The sequence below is a fragment of the Dama dama genome, chromosome 13, assembly GCF_033118175.1.
Source record: "Dama dama isolate Ldn47 chromosome 13, ASM3311817v1, whole genome shotgun sequence".
NCBI classification, from domain to species: Eukaryota; Metazoa; Chordata; class Mammalia; order Artiodactyla; family Cervidae; genus Dama; species Dama dama.
In genome coordinates this window covers 39,806,916-39,824,077 of record NC_083693.1, presented here as the reverse complement: position 1 = coordinate 39,824,077, position 17,162 = coordinate 39,806,916, and the positions used below count along the sequence as shown (strand labels likewise).

The 17,162-nt window shown below is 34.7% G+C and overlaps 1 protein-coding gene and 1 non-coding gene across 2 annotated transcripts in view; one reads left to right on the top strand and one right to left on the bottom strand.

Annotated features, from left to right (window-relative positions):
* ETFA (electron transfer flavoprotein subunit alpha) overlaps nt 1-17,162 on the top strand; it is a 69,510-nt gene that overhangs the window by 16,026 nt on the left and 36,322 nt on the right. Inside the window, exons 5-9 of the mRNA XM_061158916.1 lie at nt 852-951; nt 1,983-2,093; nt 2,743-2,844; nt 4,020-4,088; nt 7,631-7,713. Of these exons, the coding sequence (XP_061014899.1) occupies nt 852-951; nt 1,983-2,093; nt 2,743-2,844; nt 4,020-4,088; nt 7,631-7,713 (465 nt within the window). The remainder of the gene's footprint in view (nt 1-851; nt 952-1,982; nt 2,094-2,742; nt 2,845-4,019; nt 4,089-7,630; nt 7,714-17,162) is intronic.
* Nucleotides 9,100-9,203, bottom strand: LOC133068551 (U6 spliceosomal RNA). Its single transcript, XR_009695529.1, has one exon. It is a non-coding gene; the product is annotated as a U6 spliceosomal RNA (small nuclear RNA).

Genomic DNA, 17,162 nt, shown 5'->3' with positions numbered 1-17,162 from the left:
ACATGTGTGTGTATATGTATGTATATATATATATATATAGAGAGAGAGAGAGAGAGAAAGGCTGTGCTTTACTTTTCTCATTTTTTAAATTATATGGATTTACTATAATTTGTAAACCTATGCCCTATTGAGGGCTTCCCTGGTGGCTCAGACGGTAAAGCGTCTGCCTGCAGTGCGGGAGACCAGGTTCGATCCCTGGGTTGGGAAGATCCCCTGGAGAAGGAAATGGCAACCCACTCCAGTACTCTTGCCTGGAAAATTCCATGGACTGAGGAGCCTGGTGGGCTACAGTCCATGGGGTTGCAAAGAGTCGGACACAACTGAGCGACTTCACTTTCACTTTCACGCCCTATTGATGGACACTTGGGTTATTTTTTTTTAATGCAACATCACTTTTTAAAAAGGTGAACATGTCCGATTTGGAATTTTTTCTTTCATGTACATTAAGTAAACATATGAGGATTTTTTTTTTTAGTATTTGAGAATTTTACTACTCTAATTATTTTTCTATCTTATCTAAATTCAGTAATCTATGATTGTCACACTTTGTAAATGATGATCATTAAAGCAAATATCATATCTCGTAATTCAATGTACTGAGTTAAGGTAGTTTATTGCTATAAACTCATAAAACTCTTAATGTAGCTAGAGTAATGATCGACTCTTACTTATGTTCAACGACTATCCAAAAAGTTGTGCTTTAAGTTGTGGTATGTCTAAAGATGCATGTGAAATATAAAATATTCAAAATAAAGTTTCTACAGAATTTGCTTTTAGAGAATGTTACTGCTAATATTTTATAGCCATCCATCATCATGTATTGTGTAACTCACTACTTATTTTGCTTTTAGAACCTTTTGCCCAGAATAGCAGCCAAACTTGATGTTGCCCCTATTTCTGACATCATTGCAATCAAATCACCTGACACATTTGTGAGAACCATTTATGCAGGTGAGTACCCAAGGAAAACAGTTAATCAGAATGTTAAATTTTTGAAAATTCTAAAAGCAGAAATTAATCTTGAAGATAGGATTTTGAAGCATGAATCATCCTAAAGATTCCCGAAGAAAATCTTAGTGTTAGATCTTAGTGTTAGAATTGCTGCTGGACCGTGATATGACATTCTCTCTGATAGATTTAAAACATACTTTTTTCCTTCCTGGTCTTTCCATGTACAGAGTGAGATTTTTCCAGTGATGAAAAATTAGGTTTCTTTTCAGTATATTTTGTAAGTGGCACTTGGAAAAGAAAACTTTCTGTTTTTTTAAAAATAATTTCAGTCTTCTTTGCTGCTTCTATTTCATTTCTGTCTGCATTAAGAAATTCAGTTCAGTGTCTTAGTCGATTGATCTTTTGCTAAGCACACTGGTCTCTGGTGGGGCTGGAGAAGGCAATGAACTCTTTGATATTTCTGATTGAACTCAAATCAAACCTCTCATCTTTAGTAGTGTTTAAAGGGAAGTATTTGGTCATAGTTTAGGTCACTCTTAATGTAATTGCTAATCCATGAGAAATGTCTCAAATACTTTTAAAATCTTGGTGCAGCACACTTTCTGTCCTCTACGCCCCTACCATGTTTTCACTTATTATCTTGCCTTAGCAGGCGTGGTAGCTTTGTCTTTATTAAGTTATTGCAGCTCATGTTGTTAAGTTAGTGATCATGTTGTTTTGGAGAAGAAAGCTTTTGTTTATATTCCTTTTAGGAAGAATGTACCTGATTAGTGTGACAGCCTTTTCCAGTTTGTTTCTTCCATGCAGGTCAGCACTTGTTCTATTTTTGAAGACATCCAAGGTTACATAGCCACTGATATGTTCTTCAATGTTATAGTCTTTTTCCTATATTTAGTAAAGGTAGAAAAAACCTAACTGGTTTACAGTTATTTTTTCCTTATCTTTGTGAAGTAAATTCTGAACCTCAAAGGAATACTTGGGGGATTTTTTTGCCTTTCATGGTTGTTTTTAAAAATAAGTGTGCTTTTCAGGAAATGCTGTATGTACAGTGAAGTGTGATGAGAAAGTGAAGGTGTTTTCTGTCCGAGGAACATCTTTTGAAGCTGCAGCAACAAGTGGAGGCAGTGCCAGTTCAGAAAAGGGTGAGTGTTCGTTTGTATTTGCCTTAGTTTCTTATTTTTAGTTCAGACATTATATTAGAATAAGAGATTGCTTCTAGTTAAATTTCTAATGCAGACTGTTTGAGAGCTCCATCTAAATAAATGATATTCCCAAGTTTATGCAAAAGTAAGAAATATTTATATTATTTTTTTGTACTATGATAGTTAGTTTGGTATATATCAAAGGGGTAGGAGTGGGGTGCATTAAGATTAATTTGTTATATTGATGTAAGGATTTTTTTACTCTCCTCTCATTGTTTATTATAAAAGAACTTCAATATAGTGGGAGACTATAATAATAGTAAACTTATGGAAGGTATTAACACTTTAATATATACAGTATCTTATTAAACCCCGTAGAGAAAGGGTTATTTCAGTCTTATAGGTAGACTCAGAGAATTAAATGACTTCTCAAAAGTCATATAGCTAATACAGTGAAGGCCGGAATCCAGTCCCTTTAAGTCTTTCCAAAAATCAGAGAGAATGAAATTAGTAGCAAAAAATAAAAAATCACACTAACAAAGTTAAATTTCCTATGATTAATTCTTTGTGTATTTCTCTTAAAAAGTTGTTTTTACTGTAGTCCTTGAACTCATACTGTTTGTTTTGTTATATGTATCAATATACGCAGCATCAAGCATTTCCCCAGTGGGAATATCAGAATGGCTTGACCAGAAATTAACAAAAAGCGATCGACCAGAGCTCACAGGTGCCAAAGTGGTGGTGTCTGGTGGTAAGTCTAATATTGTAATTTTAAAAATGATGTAAACTTAAAATACTTTGCTTTTATTAATACTTAATTTTAATGGAGCACAGGTGTTTTTTCAAATGTAAGAAGTAAGTTGTGAGTATTAGTCCCATTTTACCTGTTAGGAAAAGGAAATCTTGAGTTTAATAGTTTGGACTTCTGTTGCAAATCTGTTTCATTGGCACCAGGGGGAGCATGGTACAAATCTCAACTCTATAGCTTTGCAACTTGGTATCTTTGTCATTTTGACTGACTCCTGTGTTATTCTGAAGAGTGTGGGTAACTTCTGAGGCAAAGAAAGGACTGATTGGCATCTCAGGGCTGTGTTGTGTGATCCTTTGCTCTATTTTAAAAGTCTTGCAGCACCGTCCAAGTCTCTATGGATAACTCTTTTGAAGTTTTTTTTCACATTTAATATGAAAGCTGTTAATATTGCATAAGACTTGCTTCTTTTTGTACATCATGCTTCTTATTTAAAAACAAAACAAACAAAAAACCCCAAGAAACAAACAAAAAGACCCATATTTCATAGCCTGCTGACTTTTTAAAATAGTGACTGCTATGATTGAAAAATCTTTCCAAACTAAACATCAAATGAAATAATTAAGCTACCAAACAACCTCTTATTGCAAGTGGCATTGAGAGGAAATAATTTATGTTTCAGAAAGGTATATCTGACTAGTTTATTCACTTATTTTTTCAATAAATGTTTATTAGGTATATGTTCTCTGCCAGACCCATTGCAAAGTGCTGGAGAAACAGAGAGGAAAAAACGGATTATTCTTGCTCTTAAGGAGTTTAAAGTCTAGTGGAATGTCTTCTTTCAGTTATTCAGTTAAGTATTGCTAAATATAGCAGTGACCAAGATAGGTATGAATATTATATTTAAAGAGTTTTTGTTCTAGTGGGGAAGACTGATTTTAAAGACTAATTATACTGCTAGTTAACCAGTTAGTTAATTACAGAATTACAGTAGTGTTGAATGCTTTATTGGAAAAGTGCAAGAGTATCATTGGAGAACTTAGGAAAGGCTTTATAGAGGAGGTGGCAGTTGTATAATATGAAGATTCACTCATGTATATGAAGTTCAAAATTGTTACAGAATGGAGTTTATATTTGCTTAATTCTTTTTTTTTTTTTTTTCCATCTTCTTAAATGAGGTCGGGGTTTGAAGAGTGGAGAGAACTTTAAGTTGTTGTATGATCTGGCAGATCAACTACATGCTGCGGGTAAGTTTATTTTCCTTACTAGAAAAATATTTCCATTTCATTGGAAGTATTTTTTCTTCATTATTTCATTTGTATATAAATCACTCAAAGCTGCAGATTTTTTTGCTTTCTCTGGTTTTCAACTTTTCTGTCTGAAACAGTTTTTCTTAATCTCCACGTAAATGGTGTAGCATTCAGTGAGGAAAGGTTGTCCTTGTTCTTTATTATTTATATGATACTCTTACCATTTGCCAAATTTTAGGAGTTTTTCCATTAAAAAAAATTAAATGTCAATTTCATTGCCTACTTCAGATTCAGGAATGCCCTTGTTTTTCTCTTTATTGCTAGCCCAACATAAATCTCTCATACAAATAGAAATTAACATTTAACATTTTAAAAGTTTATAGGGAAGATAGATCTTATTATTAAAAGTGTGTTAAGAATGAAATGATGGTTTTTGAAAAAAAATCAGAACATTAAAAATATTTTAGTTTTTAATTATATAATTATAAATGAGTGTATTCTTAATGTCTAGTTTGTTCTTCCCTTTTTGAGAGTTTCATGTATAACTTTCTGGTTTTTATGCTTTATATTACCTAATATATGTACCCATAGAAATAGTTATGGTTTTGTCTGAATAAAGATGTAATCTTGACTGTATAATCAGATGATGGTATTTGACTAAAGATATTTTGTTTATTCATTCACTGAATAAATATTTATTGAGTGTCTGCTATATGACAGGCACTATTTTTAGGAGCTAGGCAAAAAACAGTGACCAAAATGAGCAAAATGATTCAAAGTTCTAGAGGCCAGAAGCACGTCGAAATCAAAGTGTTGGCAGAGCCACACTCCTACTGGGGAGTGAATATGTTTCCAGTTACCAGAGGCTGCCTTGGCATTCCTGGACTTACAGCCACGTCACTCCAGGTTCTGCCACCGTCTTTGTATTACCTTCTCCTCTTTATCTGTATCATGTCTCCCTCTGCATCCCTCTTACACGGATATATGTGATGACATTTAAAAATCACCTAGATAATCCAGGATAAGTGCCTTCTCCCAAGATCCTTAACTTTATATCATATCTGCTGCCACACAGGTAATATTCACAAATTCTGAGAACTAGAGAGTGAATATATCTTTGGAGGGGCCATTTTTCTGCTTACTACAGACAGTAAACATAGTAAATTGGTAAATAATAAAATAGTATGTTAGGGGCTTCCCAGGTGATTCAGTGGTAGAAGAATCCACCTGCCAATGCAGGAGATGCAGGTGTGGGTTCGATCCCTGGGTCAGGAAGATCCCCTGAAGGAGGTAATGGCAACCCATTCCAGTATTCTTGCCTGGAGAATCCCATGGACAGAGGAGCCTGGCAGGCTATAGTCCATGGGATCGCAAAAAGAGTCAGACATGACTTAGTGACTAAACAGCAATGAATGCACTGGGAAACCAAAAAATAATCCACTTAACTTGCTTTATTGTGGTGGTTTGAAACTGAACCACCAATATCTCTGAGGTATGCCTGTATACAGGAGAGTGTGCATAGGTTATATGCAAATACTGTTCCATTATGAGGGATTTGGGCATCCTTGGATTTTGGTATCCTTGGAAGGGTTCTGAAAGTAATCCCTTGTGGATACCAAGAAATGACTGTACAAAGTTTTGACATGTCTAATAACAGATACCCTAGTAGAATTGTCAGTTAAGCAGTTGGTATAGAAATGTGGAGTTCGAAAGTTTGGACTGGAGATAAAAATTTGGGAATCAATTGCACTTAGGTGATATTTGAAACTGTGAGACTGGATGAATTCACCAAGAGTGCAGATGTAAAAGAAGTCCTAGGACTAAGCCTTAGATGCTGCAAGATTAAGAGGTAGGGGAGAAGAGGAGAATGAAGACCAAAGACAAATGGAAAAGTAAGGCAGGAAAGCCAGGATCAAGAGTCTGATGTTCTGGAATCTAAGTGAAGTGTCTCAGTAAGGCAAAGCGTGATCACCTATGTCAAATGCTGCCCATAGGTCAGCGAAGATGAGCACCGAAAAGTGCCTCATTGATCAGCCACTTAGAGGTCATTGGTGACTTTGAGCAGTTTTAGTAATGGTAGTAGTGGGTAGTGGGGGCACAAACCTGATTGGAGTGTTTATAAGTAGTTACATGGTTGTATTCACTTCATGATCAGCCATCGAAGCTGATCATGAGCTAAGTTCATTTGTGATTTGTGTGCTTTACTTGTATGTGTGTCATATTTTACTTAAAAAGTTTTTAGAAGTAGAATGGGAGGCCTGGCAATGAAGACAGTGAATGCAAACGACTCCTTAGAGGCTTTTAACCATATGGTAGAGCAGAGAAATAGACAGTAGCTAGAGGGAGAGCAGGACCAGCAGAGGAACTTTTTAAAGATTAGAAGATAATAGCATGCTTTATATGCCGATGGGAATGCTCTAGTTAAGAGGGAGAGGTTAATCATACGTGAGATGAGAGTTACTGGAGCGATGTTCTTGAGTCAGTGGGAGAGAATATGAACACAGCTGCAAATTGATGGGTAAATGTGTTAGTTGGAGCAGGTTTCTGTTTTTTAGTGCAATTGGAAGCAGAATGTTAAAAGAATATTGGAAGTTTGAAGAGAGAAGAAAGATACAAAATTACAATATAGGACAGTCTGAGAGAAATAAGGCCTATTTATTTAAAGTACAAAACAGTTAACATGGCTGAGTATTGGTTTTTCTCCAGTCATGCTGAACTGTATGTAGTAGGACAGGTATGCAAAGGGGAGAAAGATTGCTTAGTCAGTAACCAGAGATGGAGGTTTTCCACCATTTGGAAATAAGATGATATAAGAGGAGAGCAAGGAAATTGAAGGCATATGCAAAGGAGTGCTTAGAGTCATTGATAATAGAAACTGAACTGGGTAAAGAAAGAAGAGAGAACATAAGGGGAGAGAGGGATAGTGCAAAGAATTATAGACCTCAGTGGGGTCAGAGGGTTGTTGGAGTCAGGTACTAAAAGGGGTCAGCTGGAATGGGGAGGTCACAGAGAGATTTTGGAAATCAAGATTGTTGATGATATTGGTTAATGGACAGATTGAGGATATGACCATGGCTGTGGCTGAGGTAGCATGAAGGGTAAGAAGACTGGAAGAGGATTGCTCAAAGAATTGAGGAGCCAAGGTGTCAAAGTCTTCAAGTATTAAGACTAGTATTGGAGGGAGTAGCAAAGACCCAGAAGCTAAAATCCTAGAGAAATGAAGGGGATTGACCTGCTGGTTAATAGATGACACAAGCAATACACGAGTGACATTATCCGATGACATGAAATTCAAAATTGAAGGCTTTTAAGGAGAAAGGAGGGAAAATTTTTGAGAGTTGCAGTGAGGGCCTGGAGCACCACCTTGAGGCCCCAGTTGTATGAGGATAGTGGCAGACAAGGCGGCATCTGTTGGAGAGGATTGGAGAGGGTAAAAAAAAAGGTTTTTTTTTTTTAATTTTTAAAAAACCATTATCAATGAATGCCCCCAACAAATTGAATAATAGAGCTTTAAAAAATGACAACTATTTTTTTCTTAGTTGGTGCTTCTCGTGCTGCTGTTGATGCTGGCTTTGTTCCTAATGACCTGCAAGTTGGACAGACAGGAAAAATAGTGGCACCAGTAAGTACTGCAGTAAAATATGCCATGCAAAATTCTGTGGGGATAAGAACTGTATATATTTGTGGAGCAGTCATCTCAGTGACGTGATGACCTATTCAGTGTACCGAGGCAGTTAGCCTTTATCCCGGTGAGTGTGTCCTCACAGGCCTGTGGATCTCTTGGCCTTAGTAAAAATAGCAGGCCTTAAATCCAGCAGTGTTTTTCAGAGTTTTTAAAGCAGCAGAATACTTTGTCAAATTTATGTCAGAACACTAAATATGAAATTGAGAGAAGCATCATTTTATTATATAGATTTTAGATGTTCATCTTAGCATTTATTTACTATAATGCCTATGTATTATAAAATCTATCCATGAAACTGATGAATCTATATTAATGAACACAGACTCTCAAAATCAGGAGCTGTGAATGACAGCTGTAGTCTCACCTCGTTTATTTCTGTGTTATGTCTAGTTGCATGAAATTCAGTAAATTCTATAAATTCAGGAATTCTGATTCCATTCTGATCCATATTAGATTATTCTTCAATTAAAGCTATTCAAAACTTAGGAATATATTGGTTTCAAAGTTGAATTACTAACAATATCAAATGATTGTTCATGTTTCTAAGATGATACAAGTTTTCAGTGGGTAGAATTCTTAGCCAGCTTAAATCTTTATTGTGTGGAGGAAAATGAGTTTTTTTTTTTTTTTGAAAATGAGTTTTTAAATATATTTCAAAATGTACTTTTAATGTATTTCAAAACAAGGTATTAAGTCATATCCATTAAAAAATCTCATGTCTCATCAGATGTTCATTTAAAATTTCAAAATAATAAAAAAAATTTAAGTCTTGTCTTTGAAGTTTGTTTTTAAGAGAGTTCAACCCCATTTTATTTTATTTTTTCTTTTTCTTTTTCATTTATTTTTATTAGTTAGAGGCTAATTACTTTACAATATTGTAGTGGTTTTTGTCATACATTGACATGAATCAGCCATGGATTTACATGTATTCCCCATCCTGATCCCCCCTCCCACCTCCCTCTCTACCCCATCCCTCTGGGTCATCCCAGTGCACCAGGCCCGAGCACTTGTCTCATGCATCCAACCTGAGCTGGTGATCTGTTTCATCCTAGATAATATACATGTTTCGATGTTGATCTCTCGAAACATCCCACCCTCGCCTTCTCCCACAGAGTCCAAAAGTCTGTTCTGTACATCTGTGTCTCTTTTTCTGTTTTGCATATAGGGTTATCATTACCATCTTTCTAAATTCCATATATATGTGTTAGTATACTGTAATGGTCTTTATCTTTCTGGCTTACTTCCCTCTGTATAATGGGCTCCAGTTTCATCCATCTCACTAGAACTGATTCAAATGAATTCTTTTTAATGGCTGAGTAATATAAAAATATGGAACGCTTCACGAATTTGCGTGTCATCGTTGCACAGGGGCCATGTTAATCTCTGTATTGTTCCAATTTTAGTATATGTGCTGCCGAAGCGAGCACTCAACCCCATTTTAAAATTGGGTTCTTTGTCTTTTTATTGCTTCTTTATTCATTTTTTGAAGAGCAGAAATTTTTATTTTTATAAGATCTAATTATCGATGTTTGTTAATACTTTTTGTGTTATTCAGCTTATTTGAACTCAGATAAGATCTCAGAATCTAAAATATGTACTAAAACTGTAAACAAAGTCAGAAAAACCATGTAACCTATTTGCTTGTGATACCACATTTGTCAGGCTGTGAGAACATTTATTGAGCAGGTAAATTCAAACCTTCCCTGACATTTAATGAGGAATGGCAAATAGGTATTTTTTTGGTGAAAATCTTGTTTGTCATAGTTTACATGAATAAACAGCTTTATTTGAATTTATTTACCAAAGATGAAGCCCACAACCTTTCTAATCAGTCTAATCATACTTCTACAGCAAAGTATGGTGGGAGACAGGCTTTTGTTTACATTGACTTTTCAGGAACAATACACTGTTATTAAGTAGCATGGCAGAATGACAGGGAACAACCAGTGGCATCCTTACTTGTAGGTAAATGTCATACAGTCAGCTTTCTTCAACATTGCTATCATGACTGTAGGATTACTGAAAATTTTTCTTAAGGAATTTAAAACATATTAAAGTCTTCACTTTAACATGAATCCTGTATTCCCTGGAGATTCTGGCTCATTAACTGTTAGACTTCGGCGTGTGTGTGTCTCTGTGTGTGTGTGTGTGTGTGTGTGTGTGTGTGTCTGTGTCTGTGTATATTTTTGTGTGTGTATGTGTATATTTTTCTTTTAAGACTGTAAATCTTTTTTGAGCTGATTTCAAGTTTACAGAAAACGAATCAAGTACAAAGTAAAAACCTTTATTTTTGTGGACTGTTTGAGAGTAAGTTGTTGAGATGATTCTCCATCATTTCCAAATATGTAGGACATTCTCCTATAAAACCACAGTACAACTTTTAAAATCAGGACATTGGCACCAGTACATTAATATCATGTGAACATCAGACCCTTTTCAGGTTTTGCCAGTTGTCCCAATAATGTGCTATATGTTATAGCAAAGGATTGTAATTTGTAATCAAATGTTGCATATGGTTGTCATGTGTCCTTCCATCTCAAAGAGTTTGTCTTATTTTAACTTTCATGACCTTGACATTTTTGAAAATTATAGGACAGCTATTTTGTAAAGTAGAATGTCCCTTATTTTGGGTTTGTCTATTGTCTCCTCACCGTTCAATTTAGATTATATATGCGTCTTTGACAGGAATATCACAAAAATGATATTTCATCCTATCAAGTGGTATACAATTTCATTGTGTCTTATTAGATTTTCACTTTGACTGTTTGATTAAGGTGATATTTGTCAAACTTCTCTACTGTAAAGCTGTTTTTCCCTTTGTAATTAATAAATGTTTTATAAGGAGGTACTTTGAAATGATGTGAATATTCCAGTTCTCCTCAGACTTTCAGTTTATTCATTTACATTTATTTTCTTAAGCGAACATTGAATATTTGTTTATAATAGGACTTATTGTCCCTATTATGTTCAGTGGGTGAAAATCTGTTGTTATAATTTTTGTTGATGTACAAATTGTTCCACATTTGGCCAGTGAGAAGCCCTTCTGGGGGCTTCTGTGTCTTAATATGTTCCCATCATTCTTTGGGGCCTTACTTACTGATAGAATAAGATGTTCTAGGCTTTTTGTAGTTTTCCTATCCCAGCCCTGGTATCAGTCTTTTCTCCAGGGAGTCCTGGTTCCTTTTAGTGAAAGAATAGTATGAAGCTGACATCTTAATATTAATTGTGCCTGTTGCTGTTTGGATATTGCTATTCTCAGGACACCTCAGGGAAAAAAGTTAGGGAGTGTGTGTAGGTAGGTATGTATATGTAGGCAGATACACAATGTAGGCAATGTATTATTATGTATTCATAATAATACATTGCTTTATTTTTAAATGTTAAACCACCTTGAGTTGCTGTGATAAATCTTACTTGATCATGATATAGTACCCTTTTAATATATTGCTGGCTTTCATTGACTGATGCTTTGTTAAGGAGTTTGGGATCTGTCTTTATCAAGATAATCTATAATTTTCCTCCCCATCCCCAATATCTTTGTTTAATTTTGGTATTGGCATTATGCTGCCTTCATGAAATGAGTTGAAAAATACTCTCTCCTGGTATATTTTCTGAATGAGTTTGTGTAAGATTGGTTTGTGTTTGTGTCTTTCTTAAATGTTTGATAGAACTCACCATTGAAGCCATCTGAACTTTAAGTTTTCTTTGTTGGAGCATTTGATAGTTAACTCAATTACTTCAATAGATTTAGAACTATTCAGATTTTCTATTTTATTTTGAGTCTGTTTTGCTAAGTGATGTATTTGAAGGAATTCGTTTAGTTCTCTTAAGTTATTAAATATATTAGATAGAGTTATAAAATATATTGGATAAAATTGTTTATAATCTTGCCCCATTTTCCATTTGTTGTTTGTAAAATCTGGTGTGATAGCTCCACCTAAATTTTGCGGTTTGTGTCCTCTGTTTTTTTTGTTTCCCTTTCCTACGTCAGTCCAGTGAGGAATTTATAATATTAAAGAAACATTTCTAATGATTCAGCTCTCTAAAATAACAAGTTTATTGAGATACAATTCATTTACCATACAGTTTATCTAATTAACTATTTAATTCAGTGACTTTTAGTTTATTTAAAGAATTGTATAAACGTCGCCTGTCAGTTTAGTACATTTTCATCACCTCCGAAAGAAACCGCACACCTGTTTTCTTTCCAGCTCCCCAGTCTAGGCAGCTACCAGTCTGCTTTCTGTCTTTGTGAAAGTGAAAATGTTAGTCACTCAGTTGTGTTTGACTCTTTGTGACTACATGGACTGTAGCCCACCAGGCTCCTCTCTCCATGGGATTTCCCAGGCAAGAATACTGGAGTGGGTTGCCATTTCCTTCTCCAGGGGATCTGCCCAACCCAGGGATAGAACCTAGCTCTCCTGCATTGCAGGCAGATTCTTTACCCATCTGAGCCACCAGGGAAGCTCTTTCTGCCTATATAGATTTACCTATTCTGGACATTTTATGTAAGGGGAATCGTAGAATATATGGTCTTTTATGACTTTTAAAAAATATATAGCATAATATTTTCATTTATTCATATTTAATATTTCTTTTTATTGCCATATAGTATTCTATTATATGGATATATCACATTTTATGTATCCATTCATCATCTGATGGAAATTTGGGCTGTTTACTTTTTGGCTGTTATGAATAATCCAGATAGGAACATTCATATACAGGTTTTTGTGTGGACATATGCTTTCATTTTTCTTGTGTGGACATATGCTTTCATTTCTCTTGGATATATACACGGGAGTAGAATTGCTGGTTCATATGATAACTTTATGTTTAACCTTTTGAGGAACTGTTTTCCAGAGCAGCTACACCAAAAATGAACCAATTCTTAACTGTTAATTTTTCTCATTGCTTTCTTTTTATTGATTTTTGCTCTTAATTTCCTTCCTTCTGATTACTTTGGATTTACCTTGCACTTAAGATTGAACTTTACTTCATTAATTTTGTATTTTGTTTTTTTAAATGTAAATGTTAATGATATAAATTTTTCAGTATTAAAATTCATTGAGTCTTCTTTTATGGCCTAACAAATGCTGTATTGTGGTGAATATACCTTGTGCACCTGAAGAGAATGTTTATCCTGCCATTAGATACTGCAGGAAAACTTAAAAATATGGCAGCAGAAATATGTCCCAAATGAAACAGAACATTTTGAAAACACAGGAAAAAACGGACAAAGCTTTGGTGAACTGTAGGACAACTTTATAGGAGGTCTATTATGTGTGTAATTGGAGCAGAAAAACCCAGATCTCAGATGCTCAACAAATACCAAGAATGGGAAACAGGAAGAAAACTACAGGGCATGTAACAGTCAGATTGCTTAAAGAATGATTAAAAGAAAAAAATCTTTTTTTTCAAAAAAGAATTCATTTTATTTTTAGTACATTTGCTTTGGAGAGAGAGCCAATTAATTAGAAAGAGTGCATAATTTAACCAACATCAGATCTCTCTGCTGCATTCCCTATTGAAACCTTTATTTTCTTTTTTCAAAGTCTTTTCTTATTAAGGTTATTACAGAGTATTGAGCAGAGTTCCCTGTGCTATACAGTAGAACCCTGGGTAATCTGTTTTAAATATATCAGTGTGTATATGTCACTTCTAATCTGTCCCTCCCTACCACCCTCTCTCCCTGGTAACAATAAGTTTGCTCTCTCAGTCCATGAGTCTGTTTTTGTTTTGTAAATAAGTACTTTTTTTTTTTTTTAGATTCTGAATGTAAGTAATATCCTATGATATTTGTCTTTCTCTGTCTGCCTTACTTTACTTTTTCATATTCTTTTCCGTCATAGTTTATCACAGGATATTGAATATAGTTCCCTGTGCTATAGAATAGGACTTTGTTGTTTATCCATTATATATATATGATAGTTTGCATCTGCTAACCTCAGGCTCTCAATCTTTCTTTCCCTCACCTCTTGCCCCTTGGCACCACACGTCTGTTCTCTATGTCTGTGAGTCCATTTCTGTTCATAGATATTCATTCGTTTGATTTTTCAGATTCCACATATAAGAAATATCACATGATAATTGTCTTTCTCTTTCTGACTTACTTTGCTTAGTATTATAATCTATCCATGTTGCTGCAAATAGCATTATTTCATCCCTTTTAATGGCTGAGTAATATTCCATTGTAGGGCTTCCCAGGTGGGTCAGTGAGAAATGCAGGAGACAAGGGTCCAATCCTTGGATTGGGAAGATTCCCTCGAGTAGAAAATGCCAATCCACTGCAGTATTCTTGCCTGGAAAATTCCACGGATAGAGGCCTGGCGGGCTACAATCTGTGGGGTTGCAAGAGTGTTGGACATGACTGAGCATGTATGCTATATTCCATTCCTTATATGTACCACATCTTCTTTATACATTTCTCTGTTGTTGGACATTAGGTTGCTCCCATGTCTTGACTATTGTAAATAGTGCTGCAGTGAACATTGGGATGCCTGTATCTTTTAGAATATTGGTTTCCTCCGGATATATGCTCAGGAGTGGGCTTGCTGGGTCATGTGGTAGATCTAGTTTTAGTTTTTTAAAGAATGTACAGTGGCTGTACCAATTTATATTCCCATCAGTAGCATAGGAGGGTTCCCTTTTTTTAATACCCTCTCCACCATTTATTGTTGTAGAATTTTTAATGACGGCCATTCTGACTGGTGTGAGGTGATACCTCATTGTAGTTTCGATGTGTATTTCCCTAATAATTAATGATGTTGAGCATCTTTTCCTGTGCCTCTTGGCCCTCTGTGTGTCATAAATGTTAGTTTCCAGATTCACTGACTTTATAGCTTTCTCTAGTTAATGATCAGCAAGCACCTTTTATTACTTTAAAGTGAAAACAAAATGAAGACCTGAAATCTCATGATCAAGAATTATTTTCTGGCAGACAAGCAAAGTTGTTTCATCTGTGTTTATGGTTGATATAATTGTATTCAAAACCCATAAACAAGGTATATCCACTTCAATACTGATAAAAAGAAATTCTTAAAAGCAGTGAGAGAAAAGTATAAATGAACTCAATATTCCAGCCAAAAAGCAGAGATCGCTAGATGTATAAAAAGCAAGACTCAACTGTATGCTGCCTATAAGAAACACATTTAGACAGAAAAAGATATGTAATACTAATAGTAAACATAAGAAATCTGAATGGTCTTTATTAATATCAGATAAAGCAAACTTCAAGACAGTGAGTAGTGCCAAACATAAAGAGGGCCATAAATTGATGGAAGGATCAGTTTATCAGTAAGACAGAACAGACATGAATGTGTAAGTGCCCAATAACAGAATTTCAAAGTACATCAAGCAAAATCTGACAACTAAAGTGAGGAATAAACAAATTTATTATCCTAGTTGGAGGTTTTGGTACTATGCCTTCTCCCAATAATTGATGGAGTACTAGACCAAAAAATTCAGTTAGGACATAAAAGATCTACATCAGGGAGAACAAGCTATCTGTAAATCACACAGCAAGTATTTTTGGTTTTATTGGCCATAGAGTGTCTATGATAACCACTTAACTCTTTTGTTGTACAGCAGGAGCAGCCGTAGACTTGTAAATAAATTAATGAGTTGTATCGCATTGAAACTTTATATACAGAAAGAGGTGGCAGTCCAGGTTTGGCCTATTGACTTAACATTTATAGGACACTGAGCCACCTTTTTTTCCCTCTACTTTTATTCTAGGACTCCAGTTGCACATATTTTAGATATCTTTATATTCTTCTATAGATTATTTAAGTTTTGTTCATTCCTTTTCATCTTTTTTTCCCTCTGTTCTTCAGACTGAATAATTTGCATTGACTTACCTTCAAGATTACTGACTCTTCTATAATTTCTAATATGCTATTAAACCCAGCTAGGAAATTTCTTTCTAGATTTTCATTTGGTTCTTTTTATAGTTTCATTTCTCTGCCGAGGTTTCTTATCTGTTCAAACATTATAGGTATCTTTCTTTAACATCATGACCATACTTGTAATAGCTGTTTTTAAATCCTTGTGTACTAATTCCAAGTTTTTGGTTATTTAAGGGTTGATATCCTTTGATTGTATTTTTCACATTTTCCTGTTTCATTATGTGTGTAGTACAGTGGTTCTCAACTTTTTTGTCTTGGGACTCTTTTTAAAATTTGTTGAGGGCCCTTAAAGAACTTTTGTTTATTTGGTTCATAGGTGGTGATGTTTATTGTATTAGAGATACAAACTTAGAAATTTTTAAGATGTTTATTCATTTGAGAAGTTTTTAAAATGTTTATTCATTTGAAATTAAGTTATTTTATTAATTAATTTATTATTAATTTTTGTTAGAGTATTACATGTTGTATTAGTTTCTACTGGACAGCAAAGTGAATTAGCAATACGTATACACATATTCCCCTCTTTTTTGGATTTCCTTCCCGTTTTGGTAACCACAGAGCATCAAATAGAGTTCCCCATGCTATGTAGTAGCTTCTCATTAGTCATTTATTTTAAACATACTTTCAACAGTGTATACATGTCAATCTCAGTTCCCAATCCCTCCCACTACCGCCACTTTCCCACGTGATATCCATATATTTATTCTCCACGTCTGTGTCTCTACTTCTGCTGTGCAAATATGGTCATCTGTATTTTTCTAGATTCCACATATATGTGTTACTATATGATACTTTTTTTTCTTTCCAACTTCACTGTGTGTGACAGTCATTAAGTTCATCCACATTTCTACAAATGACCCAATTTCATTCTTTTTTATGGCTGAGTAACATTCCACCGTATATATGTACCACATCTTCTTTATCCATTCCTCTGTTGATGGACATTTAGGTTGCTACCATGTCCTGGCTTTTGTAAATAGTGCTGCAGTGAACATCAGAGTACGTGTCTTGAATTTTGGTTTACTCTGGATATATGCCCAATAATGGGATTACTGAGTCATATGGTAGGTCTCTTTTTATTATTTTTTAAAATGTTTTTTTTCTATTTAATTATTTATCTACATGAGATGATGGATGTTCACTAAACTGTTGCAATAATCATTTCATGATGTATGTAAGTCAAATCATTATACTGTACAACTTAAACTTATATAGTCAGTTATATTGGAACACAACTGAATGAAAACAAAGATAACTAGAAAAAAATTAATATAGTTGCTAAATGACCCAGATAACCAAGATGGTGTGGTCACTGATCTAGGGCCGAACATCCTGGAGTGTGAAGTCAAGTGGATCTTAGGAAGTATCACTATGAACAAAGCTAGCGGAGGTAATAGAATTCCAGTTGAGCTATTTCAGATCCTAAAAGGTGATGCTGTAAAAGTGCTATACTCAATATGTCAGCAAATTTGGAAAACT